Below are 26,930 nucleotides of genomic sequence, written 5' to 3'. Positions count from 1 at the left end.
GCTTTCCTATACACATACACATCCCTATTCAAAGACTCTTGCTTTTTATTAGCGCTGCATGTGGACTTTATAATATTAGCCCAAAATGTCAGTTTTTCAAATGGCCTGTTTTCCTTGTGAATGTTAGTAAATAGACCATCTTCCTTTTCCATGTCTTTGTTGCTATCAATACCTGAGGATCCTGCCAGTTGTCAGATCCTGCTTTTGCAATCTGACCACAAAGCTTGGAAGCAGATCCATGCCAAAGTGGTCAGTTTGCATAGTGGGGCTCCGGAGCATTTAAACACCCAGTCTTTTGCAGCTGGAGCATGTAGGAGTGCAGCACATAGACGGGAAATGTACTTCTCCACTGTGTGTGACATACTGTACTTTGTGGGCTCTCTTGCTAGAGAAAATGCCCCCTACTAGAAAAAAAAATAGGTATCTAATGTTTATTCTTTGTAATAAGAAAAGCAATTATAAATCACAAATAAAGTTAGCTGCCTAACACTTAAGTTTAACTTACCTTTGTCCACAAATATTTCTAAGCAAATGTGTACTCCAAACAGACAATATTAAATTCAAATAAAATCAGAAAAATCTTATATTTCAAAATAACTTTAGCATTTCAAATGAAGAAAGCAGCAATGAACTGTATGTATGATTGAAATAAAGTTAAAGACATGCTTTTATTAGAAAAAAAAAAAGAAAAAAGCTCACTGATGTGCTGGTGTCCTGAGTAGGTGTGTTGACATCCCATATTGTCGGTAAACTATTAAGACTGTCAGCTGGCAAAAAGTCATCGGTGTCTGTGATGCCAGATAGTGAATCCGGGGAAGACAGGGCAGTGCGGTTGTTAAAGTCATTTAAAAAATTGATTGGATCCTAAAAAAAAATAAAAAAAAAAATAAAAAGGTTGTCTCAAGAAACAGGTAGCTGCTAATGTGCGTATATTGACATAAGGATTCGCACTACCTCTGGCATGTACCACACCATTTACAAACAATTAGAATAAAAAATAATAATAATAATAATTAAACCATCGCTATTTTGTACACATTCAACTGTATCTTTTGTTTTGAAGATTTAAAAAAAAGAACACTACACATTTATTATAAATACCAGTATTTAGTCTATTGAAACCAAATACGTTTAAATTATAATACTTTTGAACAAGGTCACAGATTAGTTTTAAAGCTGACAAACATGCCAGAAAGGCAAACACAAATATGCTGAAAATACACCAATAAAGAGATGTCCATTTATATGAGCAATGGGATAAATGTATTTGGGAACATATGCATAACTCTAATACCCTGCTACACCCCACAACAGATATGAATTTCAACATCACTTGCAATATTTTGGCTTTGAGGTGGGGACAGCATAACTAACATAAGTTCAATATCTACGCATTTATGGTCAAACTTCAACTAGGAGATTTAACAAGGCAAACATCAATACATTAAGTTCTTCCTGAAGGTTAGGTAGTACAACACTGGACGTCTTGCCCTGTCTAATTTTTAAAACTGCACCTACATTATTTTTTAACCTTTATCTAATATTGTGACACTGAAAAAAAAAGTGCGCAATGTATACCTTGATGGTTTATCAAAATATATAACTTAAATGCCTTATTTTTAGGATTAAAAAAAAAAAAATGCAACCTTACGTCTAAGGTTGACAAAAAGGAAACAGTGAGATGGAAGCCTTGATTATATAAACACACTTATTTACAATTTTGCAGATTTGCATGAATAAAGCAGGGTGATTTGGTTTGGAATTTCCACAGAAACTGAATTTTACAGTGTACTTGTTCCTGTACAGTAAGTACAAAATATCTTGTATTCTTAAGGATCTTTGTTCAGTTGATTCGCTTACAATCAAAACGCTGCGTAGCCAACTTTAGAGCAAAAGTCTAAGCTTAAACAAGCCTGGTTTACTTGTTTTAACATCAAAGAAAAAAAAATCATGACAGCCAATGTGGATTCAAATTCTTCAAATTAGAAAAAATAAATAAATCAGCTAATTTGTAAAGTGGGCAGAGGAGTAAAATTAAATATTCCTGTTGGGAAAGAGCTGCCCAGTGAATTATACTACAAAGAGAGGCATGCCACCATTTACGATTTTCTGAGAAATAGCAGTAACACTTGGAAAAAGAGCTCATGACTGATCTTACTGGAAAGGGCTGAAAAACCACTGAGATCATAGAGTGAAAACATTCAGCTGTATCAAACCATTGCTGACACAGACTTCATTTCAATACTTTCAACAGGCTTCACAGTGTTTCTTTAGTCACTTAAAGCTAGAAAATGCAATATCACAGGCACAGTCAGCCTTTTATAACACTGTTCTAGTAAGGTATGTGAAAAGCTGGGAACCTTATATTGTCTTCTCCCCTATTTCCTTATTACTCGATAATTATAATGCAGGACTTTGTCATTTTATCATAATACCCAATATAGTTTTATCACTCTTTTTAACAACTAATCCATGAACATGGTTTCCAAGAAATAAAACTGAATTGTTTCATCTGAAAGTTAACAGAAAAAAGTGCATTCCAAACTCTACCCCAACTAACTGAACTGCCAAGGATTAGAAGAAATAAACAAGGAAAACATGTAGCAGCGCTGGTGTTTCTACAGGGAAGAGGTGCTGGAAAATGTATTCATTGATCAAAAAAGGAGGCAAACAGCAAGAACAAAAAGTGAAAATGAACAGTAAATGCTAGATGAGTAATGATTCTGATTTATGGAAGTCCAGCAGACCACACCTAAATATTACAATCACTCCAAGAGACCACAGTGCTAGGAGTGTATGAACATTGGTATAATTATATAAAGTAAACGTAAACAGAAATAATAGATCATTATATGGTTATGTAAAAGAAATGTTGAGATGTATAAACATTCATACAAGATTATGTAAATGATAAAAAAAATTGTATTTCAGAGTAACACCTAGTATGGCTTTTTAAAGATGAAAGTTAAAGTACAAATAAAATAATGGTACAAGGTGTTTGCGAAACAACAATCATTTGTAGCTACCACTCAAACCATACTACTGAGCGTACATCTACAGAGGTGGACATGCAAGATCCTCACTTGTACAATTTCATTTTAATATGGTATGTATAGCCCATTAAAATCCTATTACTAAATTCTAATTGCTACTATCAATGTATTAGTCAGTTTGTTGACAGAATGGTCTAAAAACAAATATAATCGGGACTCTCCAAAAGGTGACCAAACCTGCCTACTTCAGAACAAAAACAAAGACCATCATAGAATTAGTGCAATGACATATGTCAAGCTATAAGCTCTTAATAAAAACATAGTGCTAAGGGAAGGCTGTGCAGTAATCCACAGCAATCAATTAGCTGTAACAGTCCAGTGTAACCATTGAAGCAAGATAGGTGACAGGTTGTCCTAGGTTCCTGCACATTGCTGCTCTTTAAAATATCCTATACTATCATTTATTTCTCAATATTACCACTATTCGCTTCCTAAATACCAGCTGACAATATCTGGCAAGTGTCAACCATCCTCCAATGCAAGAAAGAAAACCTTGGAATAATCAGACATCACCCCGATCTAAAGTTTATTTCCAAAAATGTTACATGTACTGTTTTGCCGTTCTATACTTCTCTGCAAGAGTAAATATCAATCGCATAAGAACAACAGAATAAAAAAAACAACGAAGACTACCGTCCCTGCATTAAAAAAGCTCTTGTCCTTGTTATTTCCAGACATTTTGTTTGCACCCAGTTCTCACAATACTGGTAAATTGTTTGATTATGATTTTATTGGGAGACACCTCCCCAATGTAGATATTACGGGAAGAGAAAGACCCTCCCCGATGATATTATTGGCACAGAGAGCCCTCCCTAACAATATTGGGAGAAAGATCCCAAGATCCTGACATTACTGGAAAAGTGAGATGCCCCCTCTCATGGCCTATTTCGGGAAAGAGACCCAACAGCAGAATTACCCAGACTAACCCTGGCAACACCATCATAATATCACTTAATATGATAATCTTAAAAGGAACTGCATGAGGAATATTGAGTTTAACATATTCGACAAAGCCTAGTTGTGCAACTTTGGAAGATCGGAAATGCTAGTTCCTCATTACACAACCTAGATGCCACTAATAATGCTATACAATACAATGTTAGTTAAACATAAGAATATATAACTTCAGTGGAAAATCCACAAAAACGTAGGTTAACAGATACCACTTTATGCAAACATAACTCTTCCTCAGAGAATTCCCATAACTGTATAATCTTTAACCAAACCTACAGTTAAAGGATAAACAACAGGGAAACCAGGAAAAAAAAAAATCAAGAGTCTCAGGCACATATTAGCATTTAGAAATAAAAGGTTTCTATACACTTTTTTCAAACTTTTTCTCAAACTTGTTTTACAGGAAGATAAAATTACCATAAATATGATGCCTTTCAAGAGTAACGAATACAGTATAAATGCCAGGAAAAATCCTGCGTACTGCTCTGCAGTTCGTAACCTATCCTAAATCTCCAAGGCTTTCAAATAGTAACCTGAGAAGCATTGAAAATACAGGATAAAAGCAAGAGAAAAACGTGGAAGTGAATGTTAATATGAAGTACGAACACAAATTTAAAAAAAAATTAAAAGGCTGTTCATTTTTAGCTTGCTTCACACATACATCTTGATTATTTCCTCTTTAAATACATTTTTTTTATACTACCAGCAGCTAAATGCTATTCAACCAATGTATAATTTGTGTTACTTTATTGGGTACATGGGCACAAGTAAGAGAAAACAACAAGCACACTGACAAACTGCATTGTATGGCAAATAGTTAAAAAAAAAAATCCAAAAGAGAAAATTATATATTATATATATATATTTTTTTTTTACAAACACATATATACACACAGTAATATTTGCTAGATCTGTTTTATCTGAGTACAATCAACAAAACAAGTTGTGATTTAGCTCTACTGTAGACACTTTACCTTCAAAGCAGAAACTGCACTCATTGCCCAGCAAAGTACGGGACCTTCCCAAGTCTGACATGAACGAGGAAGAAGCTAGCTAATAATATGGTGAGCTCAGCCCAAACTTTATGACACTCGCACTATATCAGCAAAGATATTATGTATCTTAAAGTGAAACTAAACAGTCATGGCAATGTTCACGGCAGTCTTTGCACTGTAAAGAGAGATCAGAGATCTCCCACAAGCAAGGGAAAGCACGTTAATACACTTCAGTTAAAAATAAGTAAAACAAGTAAGCACGTGCCACAGTTTTTTCCAGAGCATGGAAACATTGGTCTGTTTGCTGAATGAGTATCAAAATGAAGAGTACCTTGCTCACCGAGGAAACCTTCAGCCAAAAATGCAGCTGTGACATGCCAACAGAACAGGAGAGCTGGGAAGCGGTGAGGGCTGGAGAGACACAGCCTTACACATGACAGCAGAACATCACAACAGCTGGGAGCCCCCCCCCCCCCTCCTTCTCTAGGAGCTGCCCCCTGCTGCTACATTTAATTTTCTCTCCTCCCCATACTCTACTGCCTCCCTCCTCCCCCCCAGGGTATGCATGGCCAGCCCCTGATCCCACTTCCTCTCAGTGCTCTTCTGACTTTCAGGAAATGATTCTATGCGAGGATTCCTGGCAGTCACACTTACGGTGCCTGGCAGCAGGGTCCACCCCCTTTGTACCTGTACCTGCAATTCAAGCCAATCAAAGCATGGGAAACTATGCTAGCTTAACCTTTCGCCTCTTCTGACCGAGACAATTACTATTTCGGTGCAATCCGGCAAGATGTTTATCATGTTATCTAATTAACCTCTTACTTGCTGAAAAAGTGTAATGCACCACAGATGATTACTAACACTTTCCTTCAAGCTTTGTCGCCTTCCTCCTCTCATTAACCCCTTCGTTGCAGCTCCTCTGGGCACATGACTGTTCTCAGGAATTGATTCTTTCCTTCGTTCCTCCTACCCCTCAGGGAGCAGTTGAATTGAGGAGAATGGAGCAGATTCCTGGAACTTTAATATTTACAGCAGACATTCAAGCCGCATTAACTTTAGCACCAGCTACTGGAACCAAGAACCAATGATTTTATTTCCATGCTCTTATCTATTATACAGGTTCAGAGAGTGAGTATTCAATAGATACAACTAGATAGACAAAAATATTTACATACATTTTCCAGATTTCTGTATGAATGGTTTCTAAAATAATATTATATTAATAGATATTAAAATTTAGCAAACATAAGCAACATTTATCATTGCTAAAGCTTTTACTTGTTTCTAAAGGCCAAAACTTTATTTTTATTTTTTTTAGTCTTGGATAACATGTAGAAGGGTTAACCACTTAAGCCCCGGACCATTTTGCTGGCCAAAGACCAGACCACTTTTTGCTTTTTTTTTTAACTGACAATTGCGCGGTCGTGCGACGTGGCTCCCAAACAAAATTGACGTCCTTTTTTCCCCACAAATAGAGCTTTCTTTTGGTGGTATTTGGTCGCCCCTGCGGTTTTTATTTTTTGCGCTATAATCAAAAAAAGTGACAATTTTGAAAAAAATATTTTTTTTTTTTTTACATTTTGCTATAATAGATATCCCCCAAAAATATATAAAAAACATTTTTTTTCCTCAGTTTAGGCCGATACGTATTCTTCTACATATTTTTGGTAAAAAAAAAATTGAATAAGAGTTTATTAATTGGTTTGCACAAAAGTTATAGCGTTTACAAAATAGGGGATAGTTTTATGGCATTTTAATTTTTATTTATTTTACTAGTAATGGCGGCGATCCACAATTTTTATCTTAACTGCGACATTATGGAGGACACATTGGACATTTTTGGGACCATGGTCATTTATACAGCAATCAGTGCTATATAAATGCACCGATCCTGTGTAAATGACACTGGCAGTGAAGGGGTTAACCACTAGGTGGCAGTGTAGGGGTTAACCACTAGGTGGCAGTGTAGGGGTTCAGTGTGTCCTGGGGCGTGCTTCTAACTGTGAAGCGGCATGGCTGCGTGTGACATGTCACTAGGGGAGATGCTTGTTTACATTAGCATCTCCCTGTACTTCCTCCCCGCAAGACGATCATGGGTATCCCCGTGGCGATCGAGTCTGCGGGATCGACTCATGGAGGACCCGACCGTGCCATTCTGCCGACGTACATCAGCATGCACCGGTCGGTAAGTGGTTAAAGGGGTTGTAAACCCTTGCTGTTTTTACCTTTCTATGCATTAAAGTAGAAAACCTCCTGTGCTGCAGCACCGCCCCTGAGCCCCCTTATACTTACCTGAGCCCCGTAAATCCCACAACGGGAATGAGCACACCAGCTCCAGTCGGTGTCTAGTGTCCTGACTGGATAGATTGATAGCAGCACAGTCATTGGCTCCAGCTGCTGTCAATCAAATCCAATGATGCGGGTACTGGGAGGGCGGAGCAGAGACCTGCTGTCTATGTCTACGGATGCAGCAGCAGGGGACAGGAGCGCGCCTGCACGGGTGACCATGAAGGAGAGCGCTTCTCCGATGGGGCACTCAAGAAGAGAAGGAGTCAGGGGCGCAGCGGAGGGACCCCAGAAGAGGAGGATCAGGGCAACTCTGTGCAAAAAACTGCACAGCAGAGGTAAGTAAGACATGTTTGTTTTTATGTGTTTTTTTTTAAAATAACCTTTGCTACCACTTTGGCGCAATATCAGCTTTTTTTTTATTGCGATCTGCAGTGTTAATTTTGGCAGCAAACTTCAATTTAGTTTTAGGCCTCTTTCACATGACTGATCCGTCCGCCTGTCAGTCTTTTAGGCGAACCTGAAAGGATGCTCCATAGACCTCTATGGAGCGTCGGATGTCAGCGGTGACATGTCCGCTGACATCGAACCCGCTCCGATAAGAAAAAGTGTGACGGAGGAAAAACCTACTTTTCCACCCGTCTGCGGATCGGATCAGGTGATGACAGACTCTGCGATCCGTCATCACCCGATCTCCCATAGGGGAGAGCGGCGCTCTGACAGGTCCGTCCCTGCGCAGTGTCATCTTTCTGCTTCCTGAGCAAGTGGATGTCCACAGGGCGGATCAGCACGGATCCGCCCCGTGTGAAAGAGCCCTTAGTCTTAGTACTAAAATGGCATTTTAGTTTTAGTCCCATTTTAGTCTTCTGCAAGTGCTTTAGTTATAGTCTTTTACTAAAATTACATTTTAGTTTTAGTCCCATTTTACTCATCGTATTTTAGTCAACAAAAATCTCCAGTACATTTTAGTTGAATAAAATAATTTTAGTCAACTAAAATCTAATGTGCACAGTACACAACCCCCCACCCTCTGCACAGTACACAGCCCCCCACAGCACACAGCCTCCCACGCTCTGCACAATACACAGCCCCCCACTCTATGCACAATACACAGCATTCCCAGGAGACCGGCAGACTCCTGGGACAGCACTGCCAGTTAAGTTAAGGATAAATCACTGCCAGCCCTTTCTCATACACAGCTCCTCCTGTGTCACTCTCATTGTAAATCAAAGTCTCTAAATATACCTCAATAGCCAAGTTCTTGCATGGACCCGGTCACATGACTGCTCCCTGCTGACGTTTCATGGAGGATCATGTGACCGCTCACCTCCTCCAATCTAAAGCAACACTCGGAGGAGAGTGGCCAGTGAGAACAAAGCCATTGAGGTATTTAGAAGCTTCAGCTTAAAATGAGAGTGACACAGGAGGAGGAGATGGAAGAACATCCATTCCCCAATCAACTCAATGACAAACAAACCCGGAAGCGACAATGGTTTCAACACTTCCAGTTTCAGAGCGGTCATTCCTCCCCTTTGCTGTTTCACCAGTTTCCTTTGTTAAACCACTTTTGGTAGGTTCTGAACTGCAGACCGGGAACATCCCATAACAGCTGCCGTTTTAGAGTTGGTCTGACCCAGTTATTTGCCATTTTTTTTGCCCTCAACACATCAATTTCAGGGACATGTTCAATTGCTGCCTAATATAGCCCACCCAATGAGATAACCAATGCTATTCACTTTACCTAGGTGTCAGTGGTGATATGGCTGATCAGTGTATATATAAAATGTTTTTGCTTTTACCACTAAATCCCGACAGCCATAAAAGACACAAATAATGTAGCTAGGCATTAAAGCTTCCGATTTTTTTTTTTTATGAATTAGTGCAAGTACTGATTGGGATCAGCCCCTTGTAATTCTCTATACAGCAGGACTCAGTCTAGGGGAATGGAGGGGAGGGACTGGGAGCCAACCAGGAGTGCTGCATGCAAATAATCTGAAATTAAACATGCTGATAGGAGGAGAGAGGTAACCCACTGCAAGGGCAAATGTTGGGCAATTCTCAGGGCTGGGCTTTAACAACAACAGAGAAAATGGTGTCATACACCTGGCTGTGCTGGGTGACAGGGCTATATAAGGCCCCTTTCACACGGGGAGGACTCTGAGATCAGCAGGGGATATGTCTACTGATAATCTTTTCATCAGAGAAAAGCAGATAAGCCATCTATGTCTTCTTAGTTTATGTAGAATGGGCACAGATAGAGCCCACTCTGCTCAATGGGTGGCTGGGAGTAAACGGACTCTGCTGTCCTTTTAACCCTGACTGCCCTCCAATCCGCCTAGACAGAGGCGGATGAATCCCCATACATTCTTTTTAGAGGACCAGATCAGGTTGGAGGTAGGCTGGTGTAAATAGACAAGTCAGTTTACACCCACCAGTCCACAAAGGTGAATGGGTAATCTAAACAGGTCCCCTGAAAAGCTGACAGGCAGGTCTGATAGGACCCGTTGTGAGAAAGGGGCCGTAATCTCAGAACTGGATGTAAAGGAATACAAATCCTTAGGAAAATAAAACAGTTCCCTTAAACAGTATATAGTTTGTGTATTTAGCCATTTGGCTGGAGATCAGCTACAAAAGGTCAGCATAACATTTTCCTCCAAGTTCATGCACAGCTTAGGCCCCATGCACACTGGGGATTTGTTCAGCTCTTCTAAATTGCCAGGAGAAAATCAAAGTCAAAAACAAATCTAAAGCCATATTTTTGTAAACGTGTTTAAACTCATCAAGCTCCAATATTGAATTAACGTGCAAAAGTATCCATTGTTACATGATGATGTAGGTAGAAAAGGGAAGATGGTGGCATACCATAAACAAAGTCAAATTCTCAGAAGTCCTTTATTGTCACCAAGCCAGACATAAACACAGGGAAAGGATTGATGCGTTTCACACGCTTTCTCATGCTTACTCATAACCAGTACATGACAATTTGAAGACAAATGGTGTGCTTCCCCCTCGTTGTGACACCTATGAGTTCTCAGTGCTCTCACCTTAGTGAGTAATCAAATAAGCCTTTTGATTACACTTGAACCCTTCTCCTTCAATCTTGGCCTGGTCGTGGTCCTGTCCGCTATATCAAGGTAATGTGTGGTAGTTGTCCCCTTAAGGCGCCGTTCCACCACGCTTATCCATATGTTAGGGTAAAGCAAAGGGTCCCCTATGGAAGTTACGTAACATGATGTAATGCGTAGAGCATCATCCCGGACCGGAAGTGGTGTTAGAGACCTTACTTGCTGAGTATTACTTGATATACCAAGACATTTTTAACAGTTGTTTGATGTAAGAGTTACCCTTTTCAATAAAATAAATTTTAACTAAAATGCTACTCTATGGGAGGTTATTTTGTTTTACGGATAAGCGCACCTTAAAAAGGGACCAATAGCACACGTTAGAAAGATAGACCGGACAGGCCCACGACCAAGCCAAGATTGATGGAGGTTTGTTCAAGTGTAATCAAAGGGCTTATTTGATTACTCACTAAGGTGGGAGCACATAGGTGTCACAACAAGGTGGAAGCACACTATAATGCGCCTATAAGTGATTAAATTTTGATTATTTGATATATATCACGATTTAGTGATTGATTTTATTTTATATATGTATTGATACAATTTATAGTTTGTGCAGCACCAGTTACAGCTTCTTCTCACCTATGCTTGTGGGAGCAAAGTGGGTGTCTGCAGCAACTTAACCACTAGAATATTAAGCTTACACACACATTGTGTTTATTAAATTTAGGATATAGGATTTGCTAAGAGGTAGCGCAGAGGTACATTTTTGTTATTAAGCTCATCAAGTGCTTGGGTGTTCAGTAATTTTCATTTTTTAAATTTGAAATGAATGAATGCTCAAGTGCTTGTTGCGCCTAGCACTTAAGTACATTTAGGCGCTTAAATCTTTTTTTGCCAAAACGCTGCTGCTCCTGAACCCACTGGCAGTGTTTTTTTAATGCCTTTAAATACCTATGTGTGCATGGACATGTAGGCCAACATTGAGGGGTGCTTAGAGGCAGAAAAAAAGAAAAAATTGCAAAACACCTCTAAAAGCGGCATTTAAAATGTTCTGTGTGCATGAGGCCTAATTTATATAAGCAGACCAACAAGAGGTCACAAGCAGAGAAGAAGGAACAAAGCAGGTTGGGACATCACACTTCTGGGGGGTTCACTTTGGCAGGTGAGTATGCCATAATGTGTGTATATGTCGTGCATAACCTTCAAATCACTGGATGTGGACTTAAGTTCTACTCTGAGTTAGCCAATGAAGACCATCACTTTAATTACAAACTTTCTGCAGAAAACCTGGTGGGAAACTCAACAATACACCACAATATTAGCTCTTAGCAGAATATCCTACAGGGAGTTTCAAGCTCAGTAGATCCATATCACTGGACAGTATTTTGTCCTCATGCAAGCACAAATTTTATTCTCTTCGACCATAACAAAATGGTAGAGCTGAGCAATTCCACAGTATAAAGCACATGTGTGAAACATTAGGCAAGAGGGCTAAACCTGGCCCACCAGGCCATTTCATGGGGCCCTCGCCCCTCTCTTGCAGCTGCGGAACCCCCCTCCTCTCCGCCTCCACCTGGTCTTCGCAGTCAGCAGCAGAGAGGACAGAACTCCTCTGTCAGATCCTGGACGCTTCTCTGTGCGGCTGCATATCCTCGTCCCTTAAAGCAGATTAAACTGCACAGTGCTTCTGCCCCCCCCTCTAAACTGTAGAAAACCTGCCTGTTCTTGCCACTTCCTGCATCCCCCCATCTGCACTGACCAAGATAACCAGGGCCGTGGTTAGTTTATGTTCCTCCGTCATCCACAGCCCTGCTCTCAGCTCTCCCCCTCACCCCCTCCTCCCTGCCTGTCAGCTCTGTGTCTGTCTCTGCCCCCTCACCGTTATTAGTAAAATAAGCTGAAGATAGCTCTAAACAGGTATTTACATGCCTAGTTTTTAAAAAAGACCAAGACCCCTTTCAGGCAGTTTTCAGGGATTTTAGCGCTAAAAATAGCACCTGAAAACTGTCTCGAATGCCTCCCCAGCATGAAAGCCCGAGTGCTTTCACATTGGGGTGGTGCGCTTGCGGAACAGGAAAAAAAAAAAACCTGCAAGTAGCCCTCCTACACCGCCCCTGCCCATTGGAATGAAGTGGCAGGAGTTCCTGAGGTGCCTGAAAAGCGATTCGGAAGCACAGCAACACAAGCGCGTTTAGCCCCTTCTTTGGCCACTAGCGGGGGTTAACAACGCCCAGCTAGTGGCCCCACCACCTCAGTGTGAAAGAGGTCTAATATAATGTGCTATGCCAGGCTCTAATAGAGGGGTTGGCATAGACTTAAATTAATGGGTTAACAAACACTTTAAAGTGGTTGTAAACCCTCCCACACATCTTTACTGTTTTGTGATCCTCATAAAAAACACTATTAGTTTCTGCTGGCAAATGTCTCCTTACCTGTTTAGTTTTGCTGTAATCTGTCCTGTTAGGTTTAGTAACCTAACTGGCGCATGCGCTTTCCTTCCCCTCATTTACGGCCGGCTCTGTGTGCGGTCCGTCCATTGACAGGATGCCTTGAATGGGATTTCCTCTCTCAGCGGCACAGCGCTGACTGCCCTCTCCTCGCGAGGCTACAGAGTTTCACCTGCATCCTGGAACTCCCCATGTGACATCACATGGGGAGTAAACCTACTGCATCCGAGAGAGCGTTGAGGAGAGGAGAGCTGGAGCAGGACTGACAGGCACGCATATACCCAGAATGGGTCTATATAAAAAGCACAAAAACAATGTAATATCCTGGGTATGAGTGGCGGTCTAGTAATGTCAGACTGCACATGTGCGATATTATGGCGAGAAACAAGAAAGGGCGGAAATTATATTCTACACAGACCCAAGATGACAGTACTAAAGATGGCGCCGCCTTATCGTAAATCAGTAATAGGCTAATCTGACTTGATTAGACAATGTAATGCTTGTTAAACTGTAATTACAATGAAATGGATGAAAAGCACCATAGGGACTGCAGAGTTTACTTCCTCTTTAAGTCTTAAATTATTACTAAAACCAGTAATAATTGAATACAGAGGCTAATATTTAATATGATAGAGTAGATACATTTATATAGTCCTACAGATAAAACTGGCCCTTTGAGGGCAACTATAATGCTAATGCGGTCCGCAATGAAATTGAGCCTGACACCCCTGATGTACAGCATCACAGTATCTACATCACATTATTATTATTATACAGGATTTATATAGCACCAACAGTTTGCGTAGCACTTTACAACATGAGGGCAGACAGTACGGTTACAATTCAATTCAATACAGGAGGGATCAGGGGGCCCTGCTCGTTAGAGCTTACAATTAAAAAAAATAAAAATAAAAATAGATCGTATGTGAATACGTTTATTTGAATTGTTCAGGTAGTTAATCAGCGTTTTAGACAATCTTTTGTCCATATTTACATGAGATAAATCTTGTGAGATTAATGGTGCAGTAAATGCAAAAGAGCCACACATAAAAATCTCCTGGGTGCTTGCAAATTTAAAGGAAAAGTTCAGAATTCTATATAAAAACGTCCCAGCATTTATCCCTAGGCCCCTAAACTATCCCTAGCTGAGTTATGCCTGCCACAGGTGCTTATTTAACTTCTGTAACAATGGTGGCCTGTCGTGATGTCTATAGCCCTACCGTTTAAAACCTATTGTTGAGCTGCCCGCACATGTACACTAGACTTGAATTGCACATACCATGCTGCAGAATCAATGCACCTATTTAAATCTATGGGACATTGTTACTGATGAAGCTTGACAGTACATTTATACTGAGTATGCTGTAGACTGTCCCGGAGGCTGACGCAGTTAGAAAAGATGCCCCTGCAGGGGAGTGGGGGTTGACTCAGTTTACAGTAGATAAGGGGGCTAGGGAGGACAATCCTAAACTGGCCTTTCAAGGAATCATGCAATCTCATGCTAAAATGAGTGCATTTACAGTAAACCACAACATATAGTCAAAGAATCCTTTTTTTTTTTTTTAAATCTCTCATGAAAGAAACAGATTCTGCCATTGCTGACTTTTTCATCTGAAAATGCTAACTGCATGGCTGTCATGCTGATCCAACAACTTCAATAAAGAGAGCCAGTGACCTAGAACAATGAACGTAGATACTGCATTTTAACTTTTCTCTGAATTTCCTTATGTACACGTTTTTAGAGTAAAAGACAAAAGGCTGGCCAAACATTATACAATTTTCATTTAGATTTACCAAAACCATACAACATGAGGTCAAACCTAAACACTTTCAATTTAATCAGGTAAACCCTTTCACTACATAGTTGAAGGTAAATCTAAAGGACGTTGAACAAGAAAATTGTATAAAGTATGGCCAGCTTTAAGCTGGCCAAATGTGGCTCAAATATCAGTTCAGCAGGGAATCATGTACGGACAGGCTGATTGTATCCAAGTTGATTGATCAACTTGGGTACAACCAACCTGTTGGATTGTTCATGAGATTACTGCCAGCGGCTATAGCTGCTAGCTATAGCTGGTAGCAATAATCACTTTGTGTCCCCCCCCCCCCCCCCTCATGGATGGGGGAATCAAGGCAGTTTCTTTTCCTGCAACCACAGGTTGCAAGAAAAGGCACCAGATATGGCAGCCTTAAAATTGCCTAAGTCAGTGGGTCAGCATACCAGTCAGCAACCACTAGCATTTTTTAAAGAAGGCTGCAATTGGCAATATTGGAAATAGATTTATCTCCTGACATATTTGCTTTAATCTTTTAGTATAAGGCCTAGTGGAAGATACAACCTGTCTATGCTAGTTAGAGCAATCAATTAAATTCTCCCTTTGGAATTCTTCTAAAAATGACAGCTAAAGTTTTAGCTTCAGGCAAGAGATGCAGGTCAACACGTCTTGTTACAGACTTTATTATAAATGGCAATTATTTTCCCTTGCTCAGTTATCTGACGCATAGACAAGTGCAGTTTACAACAATACATTTTTGCAGTTGTTTGATATTATTAAACAGCCAGTAACAGGTGCACGTCCACAGGTGTAATAAAGATTTAAGAAGGTTTGGGACGTTAGGAAAGTTCCTCTCGTACACAATACAGTGACCTTCCCTGGGGATTTTCCAGATTGACGAATCTGGAAAGTTAGGAAGATTTTGCCTTTGCTCTAGCAATGTATACGGAAGCACAATAAGAAGGGCTGTGTGTGTGTGTGTGTAGGTTGCAGAAGATAATGCCTCTCCCTGTTTCAGTTTAGTCTGATCACACATACATTACTGGAAATATCACTGCACATTACGCAATGTTCAGCACAGGTCACCACAGATCTGCAGCCAGACAGAGGGGAGGGTCAAGAGCTAGGAGGAAGAACTGAAGCAGCAGGGACACATAGTTGAGAAGGAAATAGTGAAGAATAAAGTGACAAAAGCAAGGGTGCTTAACCTCAAAATAAGAACTGGAAGCTTGCTACATAAAGAAAGATCATCATGAAAAAAAACTTTACAAGGATTAACTCTGAAATGATAAAATGGTCACATAATAAAATAAAATAAAAAAGCAACGGAAAATTACAAAAGACCTTAAAACCGTTGCAACAAGAAAACACTGAATGCTTTCCTAAAGCTGATTCAGACACTTCATGGAATTATGACTGGTGACTTCTTGAAGAAGAGATAACTCTTGAAAAAATAAACAGTGAATCCGTTGGAGAGAGGACAGTCAAGAGAGAAATAAGAGCTGAAGTGGCCATTATCTGTTCTACAGTTTCAGTAATAAAGCAACAAACATTTCCCTCTATTGTATAATGTGTATGTATATCTATTTACAGATCTGATCAGCTGTATGTAATGCTATGGGTCCATGTGGATACCTGCGCAAAGCTCTGTTATCTGCATTCATCAGAATAAAAACAAATCAAAATAATAATAATAATATCTGCAGTTCAGTGTGTGAATCATATTTAACACTGTTTGCATGTAAACATTTGTGCTAACCTTAGGAGCCACCTGTGTTCTCATTTGCACTGAACACATGTAAACATTATTGCAAACTTTACAATGAATACCATTTATTGCAAGGTTTTACTACCAGCAAGATCTTATTTAAAATTCTTAGAGTAAGACGAATCTGTATATTTGTCCAGTAATGTGAGCTGATATAACAGAAAAAACACATACTATATTATATACACACACATATATTATATATATACACATATATACACACATACATACATACACACATACAGTATCTCACAAACGTGAGTAGCCCACACACATTTTTGTAAATATTTTATATCTTAGACATTCCTGGCTGTGTGTTGAGGGGACAGCAAATTTACACAAGCTGTTTACTCACTACTTTACTTTATAGAAGTGTGTAATTTCTTCAGTGTTGTCACATGAAAAGATCTAATAAAATATATATAATATTTACAAGAAGGTGAGGGATGTACTCACGTTTGTGAGATACTGTGTGTATATATGTAATAATTATTTGACCCCATGCAGATTTTTTAAGTTTGTCCACTTAAGAAATTAAGGGTCTATACATTTTTTATTTTATTTTAAATGATAGAGACAGTATATCAACCAAAAATGCAGAAAAAAACACATAAAACGAACGCTATAATATTAAGTTGCAGTTCAGTGAGTAAAATAAGTATTTGATCCCCAAGCAAATCATGACTTAGTACTTGGTGGAGAAACCCTTGTTGGCAGGCACAGAGGTAAGACGTATCTTGTAGTTGGTGACCAGGTTTGTACACATGTCAGGAGGGATTATGGTCCATTCTTCTTTACAGATCTTATATAAATCCTTAAGGTTTCTTGGCTGTCTCTTGGCAACTCAAGTTTCAGCTCCCTCCATAAAATTTCTATAAGATTAAGGTCTGGAAATTGACTAGGTCACTCCATAACCTCAATGTACTTATTCTCGAGCCACTCCTTTGTTGAACTGGCGGTATGTTTTGGGTCATGGTCATGCTGGAAGACCCATCCATGACCCATCTTCAGTGTTCTGGCTGAGGAAAGAAGGTTCTCATTCAAGATTTTGCAATACATGGCCCCATCCATTGGCCCCTCAATGAGGCAAAGTTGACCTGTACCTTTAGGAGAGAAACAGCCCCAAAGCATCATGTTTCCACCTCGACTGTAGGGATGGTTTTCTTAGGGTCATAGTCAGCATTTTTCTTGCTCCAAACACAGCGAGTCGAACCAATTTTGGTCTCATCTGACCACAGCAATTTCTCCCAATCCTTCTCTGAATCATTTAGATGTTCATTGGCATAACTGTACATGTGCCTTCTTAAGGAGGGGGACTCGCCATTTTTGGAGGAAGAAAAATGCTTGACTATGACCCTAAGAACACCACCCCTACAGTCAAGCACAAAGGTGGAAACATTATGCATTGGGACCGCTTCTCTGCAAAAGGTACAGACCAAACCAGCATGACCCAAAACATAATCGCCAAAGTAACAGGGGAGTGGCTCAAGAAGAAGCACATTAAGGTCATGGAGTGGCCTAGCCCGTCCCCAGACCTTAATCCTATAGAAAATGTATGGAGGGAGCTGAAACTTCGAGTTGCCAAGCGACAGCCAAGAATCCTTAGGGATTTAGAGAAGATCTGTAAAGAAGAATGGGTCAAAATCACTCCTGAGGTGTGTGCAAATCTGGTCACCAACTACAAGAAACGTCTTACCTCGTGTTTGCCAACAAGGGTTTCTCCACCAAGTACCAAGTCATGTTTTGCTTGGGGATCAAATACTTATTTTACTCACTGAATGACATTAAATTTATAACATTTGTATAATTATATTTTTCTGGATTTTTGGTTGCTATTCTGTCTCTAATTTTACACCTATGATAAAAATTATAGACCCTTCATTTCTTTGTAAGTGGGCAAACTTACAAAATCTGCATGTAATCAAATATTGATTTTCCCCACTGAAGATTATAATGTTGGCAGACATTTCTAAAGAAGCGCTGCAAATTGTTTTACAAAAACAGCAAAAGGTTTTCCCTTCTCCAATGTATTTAAGGGAAATGTGTTGTAAACTAAAAAAAAAAAAAAAAAAAAAAAAAGAAGTGAGAGTGAGGCCAACATTGCTGACCACCTTGTGAAAATACTAGTTGTTTGGTTGCCCCTGGCTACACCACTATTTTTTGTAAAATAGACAGTAATTAAGCACGCAGCCAGTGAAGTCAGTGTGCTATTATCGTTCCTAGTCCACATAATTGTTCTGGGTCAGTGAGTCACAAACTTAAGAAGCCATTAGATAAGCATGACAGCCAAACAGCATTTTCAGAAAGGACAGCAACTGCAGTCTCCACATTTCTCTCAGCAAAAATGTTCTTTTATATATTGGTCTTTAACCCACTGAATATGGTAGAGAGGAATGGCTAGGAGTCAATACATAACACAACTTTACCGAGAATAGGACAGATCCTTGAATTCTTGCAATAGACTCTGTAGTGGATAAAATGTTTATTGTGATGGGCTGCCTGTTCTAGCTTGCCAGGATTTCTAAAGCATTTTAAATCTTCAATGACAACAAAGAAATAGGGCTCTATAATGGAGCCCTGGACAGCAGGAAAAACCAACAGGAGGTCAAATCTTTCCTCATTCTATCCAAAACTAGCAAAAAACATTTTTGAATTGACACACAGTTTAATTCAGAGTGCATTGAGTGAAATTGCTTAGGTAGCATCAAATGAACATACGTTTGAGACTGAAATAGGTCAAAACAGTGCAGAGCTATATTAACGTCTGAACAGCAAAAATATCATTATGAACTGGGATAAGAAAGCAAGATATCGGGGGAAAAAAAAAAGCAGTGCACGTCAAAAACAGGTCACATAAATAAGACTGGCTTATACCACATGATGATAGAACATATCAATATTACTGATGGTAATAGTATTGTCTGTACAAAAATGGCCTAGAGAAACACACTACCTGAATGTACGTTTGGCTCTCTGTAAAGCAGCTTGAAAATGGAGTTGAGAAATTCTGACTATAATAGTCTGTTGGGCCATTAAACTGTAATCTGTGAGGAAAACAGAAATATACCATGAAAAAAGAAAGAGCACGTAAAGAGCAATTCCTTTTTTTCTGTAACAAACAAGGACACAGAAAGAAACAGTGCAGGACAGTGTTTGAAAGGTGACATCGTTGCTGAATTGTGGATGATCAGCAACAAGGACTATGTCATTAAAGCAACAGAAATCTGATGCATAGCATAGGAGCACACCTAGAAGGCGTTACAAGATTTGAGGAAGAATCTGCTGCAAAGTCAATGCCTACTTTTTATTTTACAGGATGCCTAAAAGTTCTCCAAGCACTAAACAGGAGGAACCAGATGTTAAAGCGCATGCAGGTGTCAAATGGCAAAGATTTCCTCAGTAGTGGGTTGTAGAGTGGTAAATGACTAATAAGAAGAAAACATAAGTACCATGTTTGTTTTGATATGATGAAAAAAAAAAAATATATATATATTTTAAATACAATATAATTGTAGGCAATATCTGCCAGTATGGGCCAGCATTCCTAAGGTGTATAAAAACAGAGTTTCCCCCTAAATGTGGGACTTTAAAAGCACATGAGAGTCACAAAAATAGATCTAAAATATTGATTTTTAATTGTATCAAAAATATAAAAGGTAAATAAATAGGAACAGATCAAGGCGACAATTCCAACATGTTTCGGAGTAATCTTAACTACTTCATCGGGGATAGTCCTTTCTTTGCAATCAATATACATGTATTCTATAAAGTAAAAAGTAAATTTTACACAAAATGTTTATACATGGTATAGCCGTTTGCATAACAAGGAATAGGCAATTAATGGAATACTCACAGTGCCTCAAACCCATAGCTCAACACCAGTCAGTAAGATTGAAAACAAAAAAAATGATGTGATATGGCCATAATGATGGAGAAAACACACATGGCGGCCAAGACAAAAAGAATTGTAGGTGAAGATCAAAAGAGTAAAGTGGAAAGATCTCTGGAGACCAAGCAGGGAGCCAAGGCTATGAACACTGGGACCTGATGGCGTTCCTAGGGGGGAGGTAGACAAATTCTATAAAAAAGAAAATATCTATACATGGATAAAAATATGGTGTGGCTATATCATAAAACCACACATATACATAACTAAGTCGCAGTAAGTAGCTGCGAAAAGATGCCCAGCTATGTATTTTGTAAACCTTTAAGTAGGGGTTTAGGGGGGGCCACAATTGGTTCCTAATAAATGTAAAAGGTATAATATAAGTAGGTATAACATTATTGAATTTATAAATTATGGCTCTAAAGTAGCACCATAAAACAGCAGATGTTGATAAATATTATATGAGCAGCTGAATACCTCAGGGGTCGGATTCCCCAGTGTGATTTCAGAGGTATATTGCAAGTATCTGATGAATTCACAATGCCACATGCCTCATGTCTAAAAACAGAGTTACATGATACACTATCAATGTATGTGTACTTGTATTTTAGCAGACATTGCCACATATAAATAATATAACTGAAGTTGAGGATCGCAGCGCAAAGACATACCTGAATTAATCTAGTTTGCACCTCCAAGTGTGTGTAGGGACTGATAGCCGCTGATATGAGTGCCATCTCATCTGCAGCTATATAGTCACTCCGAGTAGCAAAAACCTCCCCCAATAGGGGTGGAGCTTTCCTCCTTCCTTCTCCATATGAAAGGGTCCCCCGGGTGTGTGCAGCCGGAGTTGTGGTGTTGGCAGGATGACGTCAAGTGTCACACACCCACTGACATGCACTGGTACATCATCTGCCGAATTGACAGAGCAAACAGGGTAAAATCCATTTGGCAGAGGGAAGTGTGAGTGCGTGTTGGCGGGAGCGTAGCGCATGACGTCATTCCGCCAACACTACCACTCCGGCTGCAGGGGGTGGGGTGGCGCTGTGTGCCACACACCAGTGGGACCCTTTAATATGGAGAAGGATGGAGGTTTATGCCTCCACACGTGGAGTGATGGCTCCTCCCCTATTGGGGGAGGTGTGTGCTGCCCGGAGCGGCTATATAGCTGTAAAGATAGCATTCATATCAACAGCTATCAGTCCCTATACACACTTGGAGGTGGATGCTGCAAACTAGATTAATTCAGGTATGTCTCTAAGCTGTGATCCTCCACTTCAGTTATATTATTTATATGTGGCAATGTCTGCTAATATACAAGCGATACTGATCGTGTATCACCCAACTCTGTTTTTAGACATGAGGCCTCTTTTCAATTGCAAATTCATCAGATACTTGCAATATACCTCTGCGATCACACGGGGGATTCTAACCCCTGAGGTAGGCTGCTGCTCATATTTTATTAACATCTGCCGTTATAGTTATACTTAAAGGTTTACAAAATACCTAGCTGGGCATCTTTTTGCAGTTACTTACTGCAATTTAGGTACGTATATGTGTACTTTTAAGATATAGCCACACCATATTTTTATCCATGTATACATACTTTCTTTTCTATATAATTTTTCTACCTCCCCGCTAGGGACGCAATCAGGTCTCAGTGTGCATAGCCTTGGCTCCCTGTTTGGTCTCCAGAGATCTTTAGCACTTTACTCTTTGATCTTCATCTACCATTCTTTTTGGCATAGCCGCCCATGTGTGTTTTCTCCATCATTATGGCCATCTCACATTATCTTTTTTTTTTTAAATCTTACTGACTGGTGTTGCGATATAGGTTCAAGGCACTGAGTATTTCATCAATTGCCTATTCCTTGACATGCAAACAGCTATTCCTTGTATAAACATTGATTGCAAAAGAAAGGAATATCCAAGATTACTCCGAAACATGTTGGAATTGTCCATGCAGTCTTCTATGAGACATCTTGATCTGTTCCTATTTACCTTTTATATTTTTGATACAATTAAAAATCAATATTTTAGATCTATTTTTGTGACGCTCTTATGCCTTCAAAGTCCCACATGTAGGGGGAAACGGTTTACATGTGCTTTAAATACAAGAACAATTTCCCCAAAAAAGTAAAGGAAATCATTCGGAGGGCAAAGGGACTATAACCCAACAAATGGCTAAAACAAACACACTATATAGCATAACATTTAACATTGACATTTGACAGATGCAAGCAAAGGTCAGGCAAAAGGAAACTGAAAGAAATGATAACGCTGTACTGTGCCAGCTAAAGCAAGCGGAAAGGTGAAGGGGAGACAGGGAACTTACGAATCTGAGCTGGTGAGAGGAGCATGGGGCAAGCAATGAGCAGGTGAATATGGGTAATGTGTCCACTGGGTACCAGCCAGCGCCGGGGCCTGAAATCACAGCAAAAGTGCATAAGAAAGCAATCATAACCCCTCCAACTGAATAATTTGCTTTCTAAACAGAAAATACAATAACCTTTAATAACCTTTAAAATAACTTAATAATCTTAATAATTATCACATGCTGAAAATAAAAGCAAACAAGAAGAAAAATCATAGACCCCTTCAGTGCATTACACAACACAAGGTTATAAATATGTCACAGGTTCTGGACAGATGACAGTAGTCCTCTTCACTCAGCTCTAAGGCCAAAACTGTTGCACATTCTTTTTATCATATATAGACTGCTCATGCTGCCTGAAACGGTCTATATTTGCTTCTGTGTCTTTTTGCCACTTGATGTCCATTAGATTCAAAACATTGATATTCTATATAATACATGTTTAGTATAAACACCTTTGTTGTTTTTATAGTAATAAAAAACATTAATTGCACATTGTACATTGCAGGTTTATCTGTCACTGTAAAAGTTCTTCACACACCAGCTTTCACTTAAAGTGGAACTTCTGCTCATCTACTTCCTCCCCCCCTCCGGTGCCACATTTGACACCTTTCAGGGGGGGGCGGGGATGAGTATCTACTTTTAAAAAGGTACCCTTCCCCACTTCTGGGAGACTGCGCCGTGGTTCCATCCCTCCAAAGTTCGCCCCCACCACCCCGCTGCCAGGCCAGTTAGAATGCACAGCACTCTTTGCGCACAGTGACTGCCAGTTTTACCTTATGATGAATGTCGGCGGTAGCACCTGACAGTCACTCCGAAAATCGACTGGGGTGCCGGAATTGCGGGCTCCCTGGACAGGCAATTGTCCATATATTACAAGTCACAGCTACAGTATCTGTAGCTGCTGACTTTTAATTTTATTTTCCCCCAAGGGGAACTCCCCTTTAAAGTGTTTGTTTTGTGGTGAGTTCAATATCTATGCTGCTATGTTCTCTTCTGCAATGATCAGATTTGTCCTGACATGCACCCACGCCGCCCAGCTGCACAGCCATTCACTGGGAAGCTTAGTGTACTGCTGTTTCTCTCTGTTCTCAGCTGCATAAGAGCTGGGGGAGGAGAATGGGATCACTTTTAAAAAAGGGAAAAAAGGTATGTATAATGTTTTTTTATATCTACAAAAATGTTTTGCCTTTCATTACTATTTAAAAAAATAAACTAAAAAGGCAAAAAACTTTTTTGGACAGTGGTCAGTTTTTATTGCAGTCCGTGCCCCTGTAAAGGCCCGTACACACGATCAGACTTTTTGACAACAAACATGCAAATTAGCTGTTTTGGAGCAACATCCGACTGTGTGTACGCTCCATTGGACAAACTTTTTTGGTTTTCATCAGACTTTTGTTGGCTGTGCGAACGGACAAACTTTCTGGCAACAAAAGTCCGATGGAGCAAAGTCTGATCGTGTGTACAGAAAACCATAGGACTTTTGTACAAAGTACAAACAGGCATGCTCAGAACCAATGCAAAAGATCAGACAACAATACAGAAGTTGACCAAAGGTGGCGGTAAAGAGCAGAAAAACCACGTGATTTGGTGAAAGTTGGCTGAAAAAGTCCTGCCGTGTGTATGCAATACAAGTTCAGGGCCGATGCCCTTTGTACAAAAATCCAAGGGAAAGTTTGTACAAAGTCCTATCGTGTGTATGAGCCTTTAGGGAGATTCACCTTCTCCATTTGTCCTGTTTATCATTATTATTTAAAGTGAACCTAAAAGAAAATCCCAAATTTTGGGTTGTCCCCAGGAGACATTAGTTCTGGTGACCTGGGGGGCCGCCCAAGGAATTTGCAGCATTTTCTCACTGCCTGTTTGGCTATGAGACAGGAAGTGAATGTAGATATCGGCAAGTATACAGATAGGAGAAAAAAATCCTGACAGGGGTTATAACTCTCCTTTGCTCTGTCCAAAATGAAAAAGAAACAAAAAAAGGGTTTTGCCTATAGTTCCACTTTAATAGGAGAGGAAGGCCAAAAATATTAGAAATGTTCAGTTAGCACTATTCCAATGCCCCCTTTCTAGGCTAGCTCACTTACCTCACTCACTTGTGAAGGGTCAAGGATGTTAAAGCTGAACTCTAAGAAAACTAAAAGTCCTCCCTTGCTATGGGGCATCTTTCATTGCTTGTTTCTGTTGAGGAGGCAATGGCACTTTTAATTACATGATCCTCCACTTCCTTGGAAAAATGCACTCCCCTCTGCTCAGTCAGTGGACTGTCTGTCATCACCCTCACATCCAGTGCAGGGCTATGGGTCCCTGCATTGGTCTTATTTATGTCAGATGATCTTAGACTGCTGAAGTGCATGGAGAAAGAGCCTGCAGGGACCAGTCTAGCAGGAACTGCTTTTCCCGAACCCCTAGACACAATTGAGTGGTAAAAGCTTGTAACACAGGAGCAGCGACATTGCAAGGGAAGGCTTTACGTTTTCCTGGAGTTCAGTGTTAATGCTATAGAGCAGCAACGTTAGCCTGTTACTTTTCTACTGTTTAATACCTTGCTTTCTAGGTTACATAGGCAAGGAAGATTCAAAAGCCAACCAGCTCAATTGTCTGTGATGTGGCATGCTCTTTAGTGCATTTGTATTAACGCTGCTACTGTTTGTAGTACAGTACAGTGAACCAATTATATAGCCAGTCCCAGTGCTGGTAAAAATCCCCAGGTCAGCTGGATACACACATTGTTTATTTTTGTTCAACTTGCAGGCTGATCAAACATAATCTAACAGATTCCCCCATCCACTTTAAACAAGGAAGACTCTCATGCTGTAGTTACTGTATTCTCACAACCACAGCCGATGCCTGTAAGAATATGCGAAGAGCGGCTGCATTGGACTGGATACAGCCACTTTTTGGCCATTTTTCACCCGACCCCTTTTTTCAGTCAAAGGATGTCAAGAAGCGGCCGAAATTTGTATAGTGTGTACCCAGCTTAAAATGGTTCTAAAGACAAAAGGGTTTTTTGTTTTTTTACCTTAATACACTCTCTGCATTAATGTAAAAAAAAAAATCTTCCAATACCTGAGCCATAGGCTATTGATGCTGTAAGTTGAATCCTGTGAGGAGGGAGCGGGTGTGGGCCTGGCTAAGCCGCTCTGGTGTGTCTATGGATGCACACAGTCTAACCCAGGACAGCTTGCTGAGGGGCACTTGTAAGGCGTGGACAAAGCTGGAGCAGGACTCAAGTAGAGGAGGTAAGGGATTGCACAGAGCAGGCAAGTATATCATCTTTTTTATTTTAAATGTAAAAAGTTAGCCTTTACAATCAATCTCCCAGGACAGCAACATGAGAGGAATATCAAATAATAAACTCCACATCTGGGTGAGACCACTGTCTGTTAAAATGTTTATTGTACCTTTTGAAGCTTGCAAGTCCTTCTTAGGGCCATAAAACAAGACAAGAAGACAGCTCAACCTTCTAAAAGACTCTTTGTAGCATCTAGCAAACTGCAAAGGCACCTGCAAACATTCAAAGAATGGAAGCTCCCTTCCCTTCCAATGAAACACCATGGACCACCTTTGACAGATACACAGGGTCTGCCTCCATGATAAACCCTTTCTGGAGGAATTGTCAGACAGGGTTCCTTGATTAATAAAGCTTGTAAATCTTTCTTCTAGTCACTGTAATGACCAAAAAAGAAACCATCTTTAAAGTCCAAAACTTTGATGAATAGAATACAATTGGTTCAAAGGGCAGCTAAGCATATTCAGCACCTTAGACAAATCCCATAGAGAATCGATCTTCTGCTGAAGATTTCAACATTCTCTGGCCCAGAGAAATATCTTAATCAACGCATATTTCACTGATGTCAAGGAAGACTGAAAGTACTAACACTTGTACACAGAGTATTAAGCACTAAGCCCTGTTTCATTGCCTCCAGAAAAAAAGCCCAAAATAATGGTCTGAGATGCAACACTGATCTGTAAAGAAGATTTGGCCTGACTGGCAATGACTGTTTGCACAGCACCTGAGGAATCAGCGAGAGAGGAGGAAAGGCATATCCCAGACTGAAATCCAATCTTGGCTCAGAGCATAGATTCCCCAATTGTCTTTACTGCCAGTAAAAAGAAGTGCTATACCTTTCTGTCTGCCAGTTTGCACATGGGTCTACCACAGGCATGTCCCTCTTGCTAGAAAATCTGCAGAAATACTTCCTGGTGCAATTCCCAGTTGCTGTAACAAATAGTATTGTGACTGAAAAAGTCTTCTACCAGACTGAAAAATCCTCTTTTGTGGATTGCTAAAATGGAGATAATATTTTCTTTCACACTGTGCTTA

The 26,930-nt window shown here is 40.0% G+C and overlaps 1 protein-coding gene across 6 annotated transcripts in view; it reads right to left on the bottom strand.

Annotated features, from left to right (window-relative positions):
• The window catches only part of SBNO2 (strawberry notch homolog 2), a 163,969-nt gene that overhangs the window by 76,888 nt on the left and 60,151 nt on the right, over nucleotides 1-26,930 (bottom strand). For 3 of the 6 annotated variants that reach the window (XM_077476054.1, XM_077476053.1, XM_077476055.1), the window contains 3 exons: nucleotides 22,565-22,653; nucleotides 19,297-19,387; nucleotides 700-864 (listed from right to left, as the gene is read on the bottom strand). In XM_077476054.1, coding sequence (XP_077332180.1) covers nucleotides 700-864; nucleotides 19,297-19,387; nucleotides 22,565-22,653 — 345 coding nt within the window. Of the gene's footprint in view, nucleotides 1-699; nucleotides 865-4,981; nucleotides 5,116-5,333; nucleotides 5,492-19,296; nucleotides 19,388-22,564; nucleotides 22,654-26,930 lie in introns of those variants that run through there. The other 3 variants (XM_077476056.1, XM_077476057.1, XM_077476058.1) reach the window with 3 other exon arrangements.

This window comes from Lithobates pipiens, unplaced genomic scaffold (genome assembly GCF_037356315.1).
Source record: "Lithobates pipiens isolate NorthernLeopardFrog02 unplaced genomic scaffold, aLitPip1_a1.2 Scaffold_13, whole genome shotgun sequence".
NCBI lineage: Eukaryota > Metazoa > Chordata > Amphibia > Anura > Ranidae > Lithobates > Lithobates pipiens.
The sequence above is the reverse complement of the archived record's forward strand: the minus strand, read 5'-3'. Positions and strand labels throughout refer to the sequence as shown.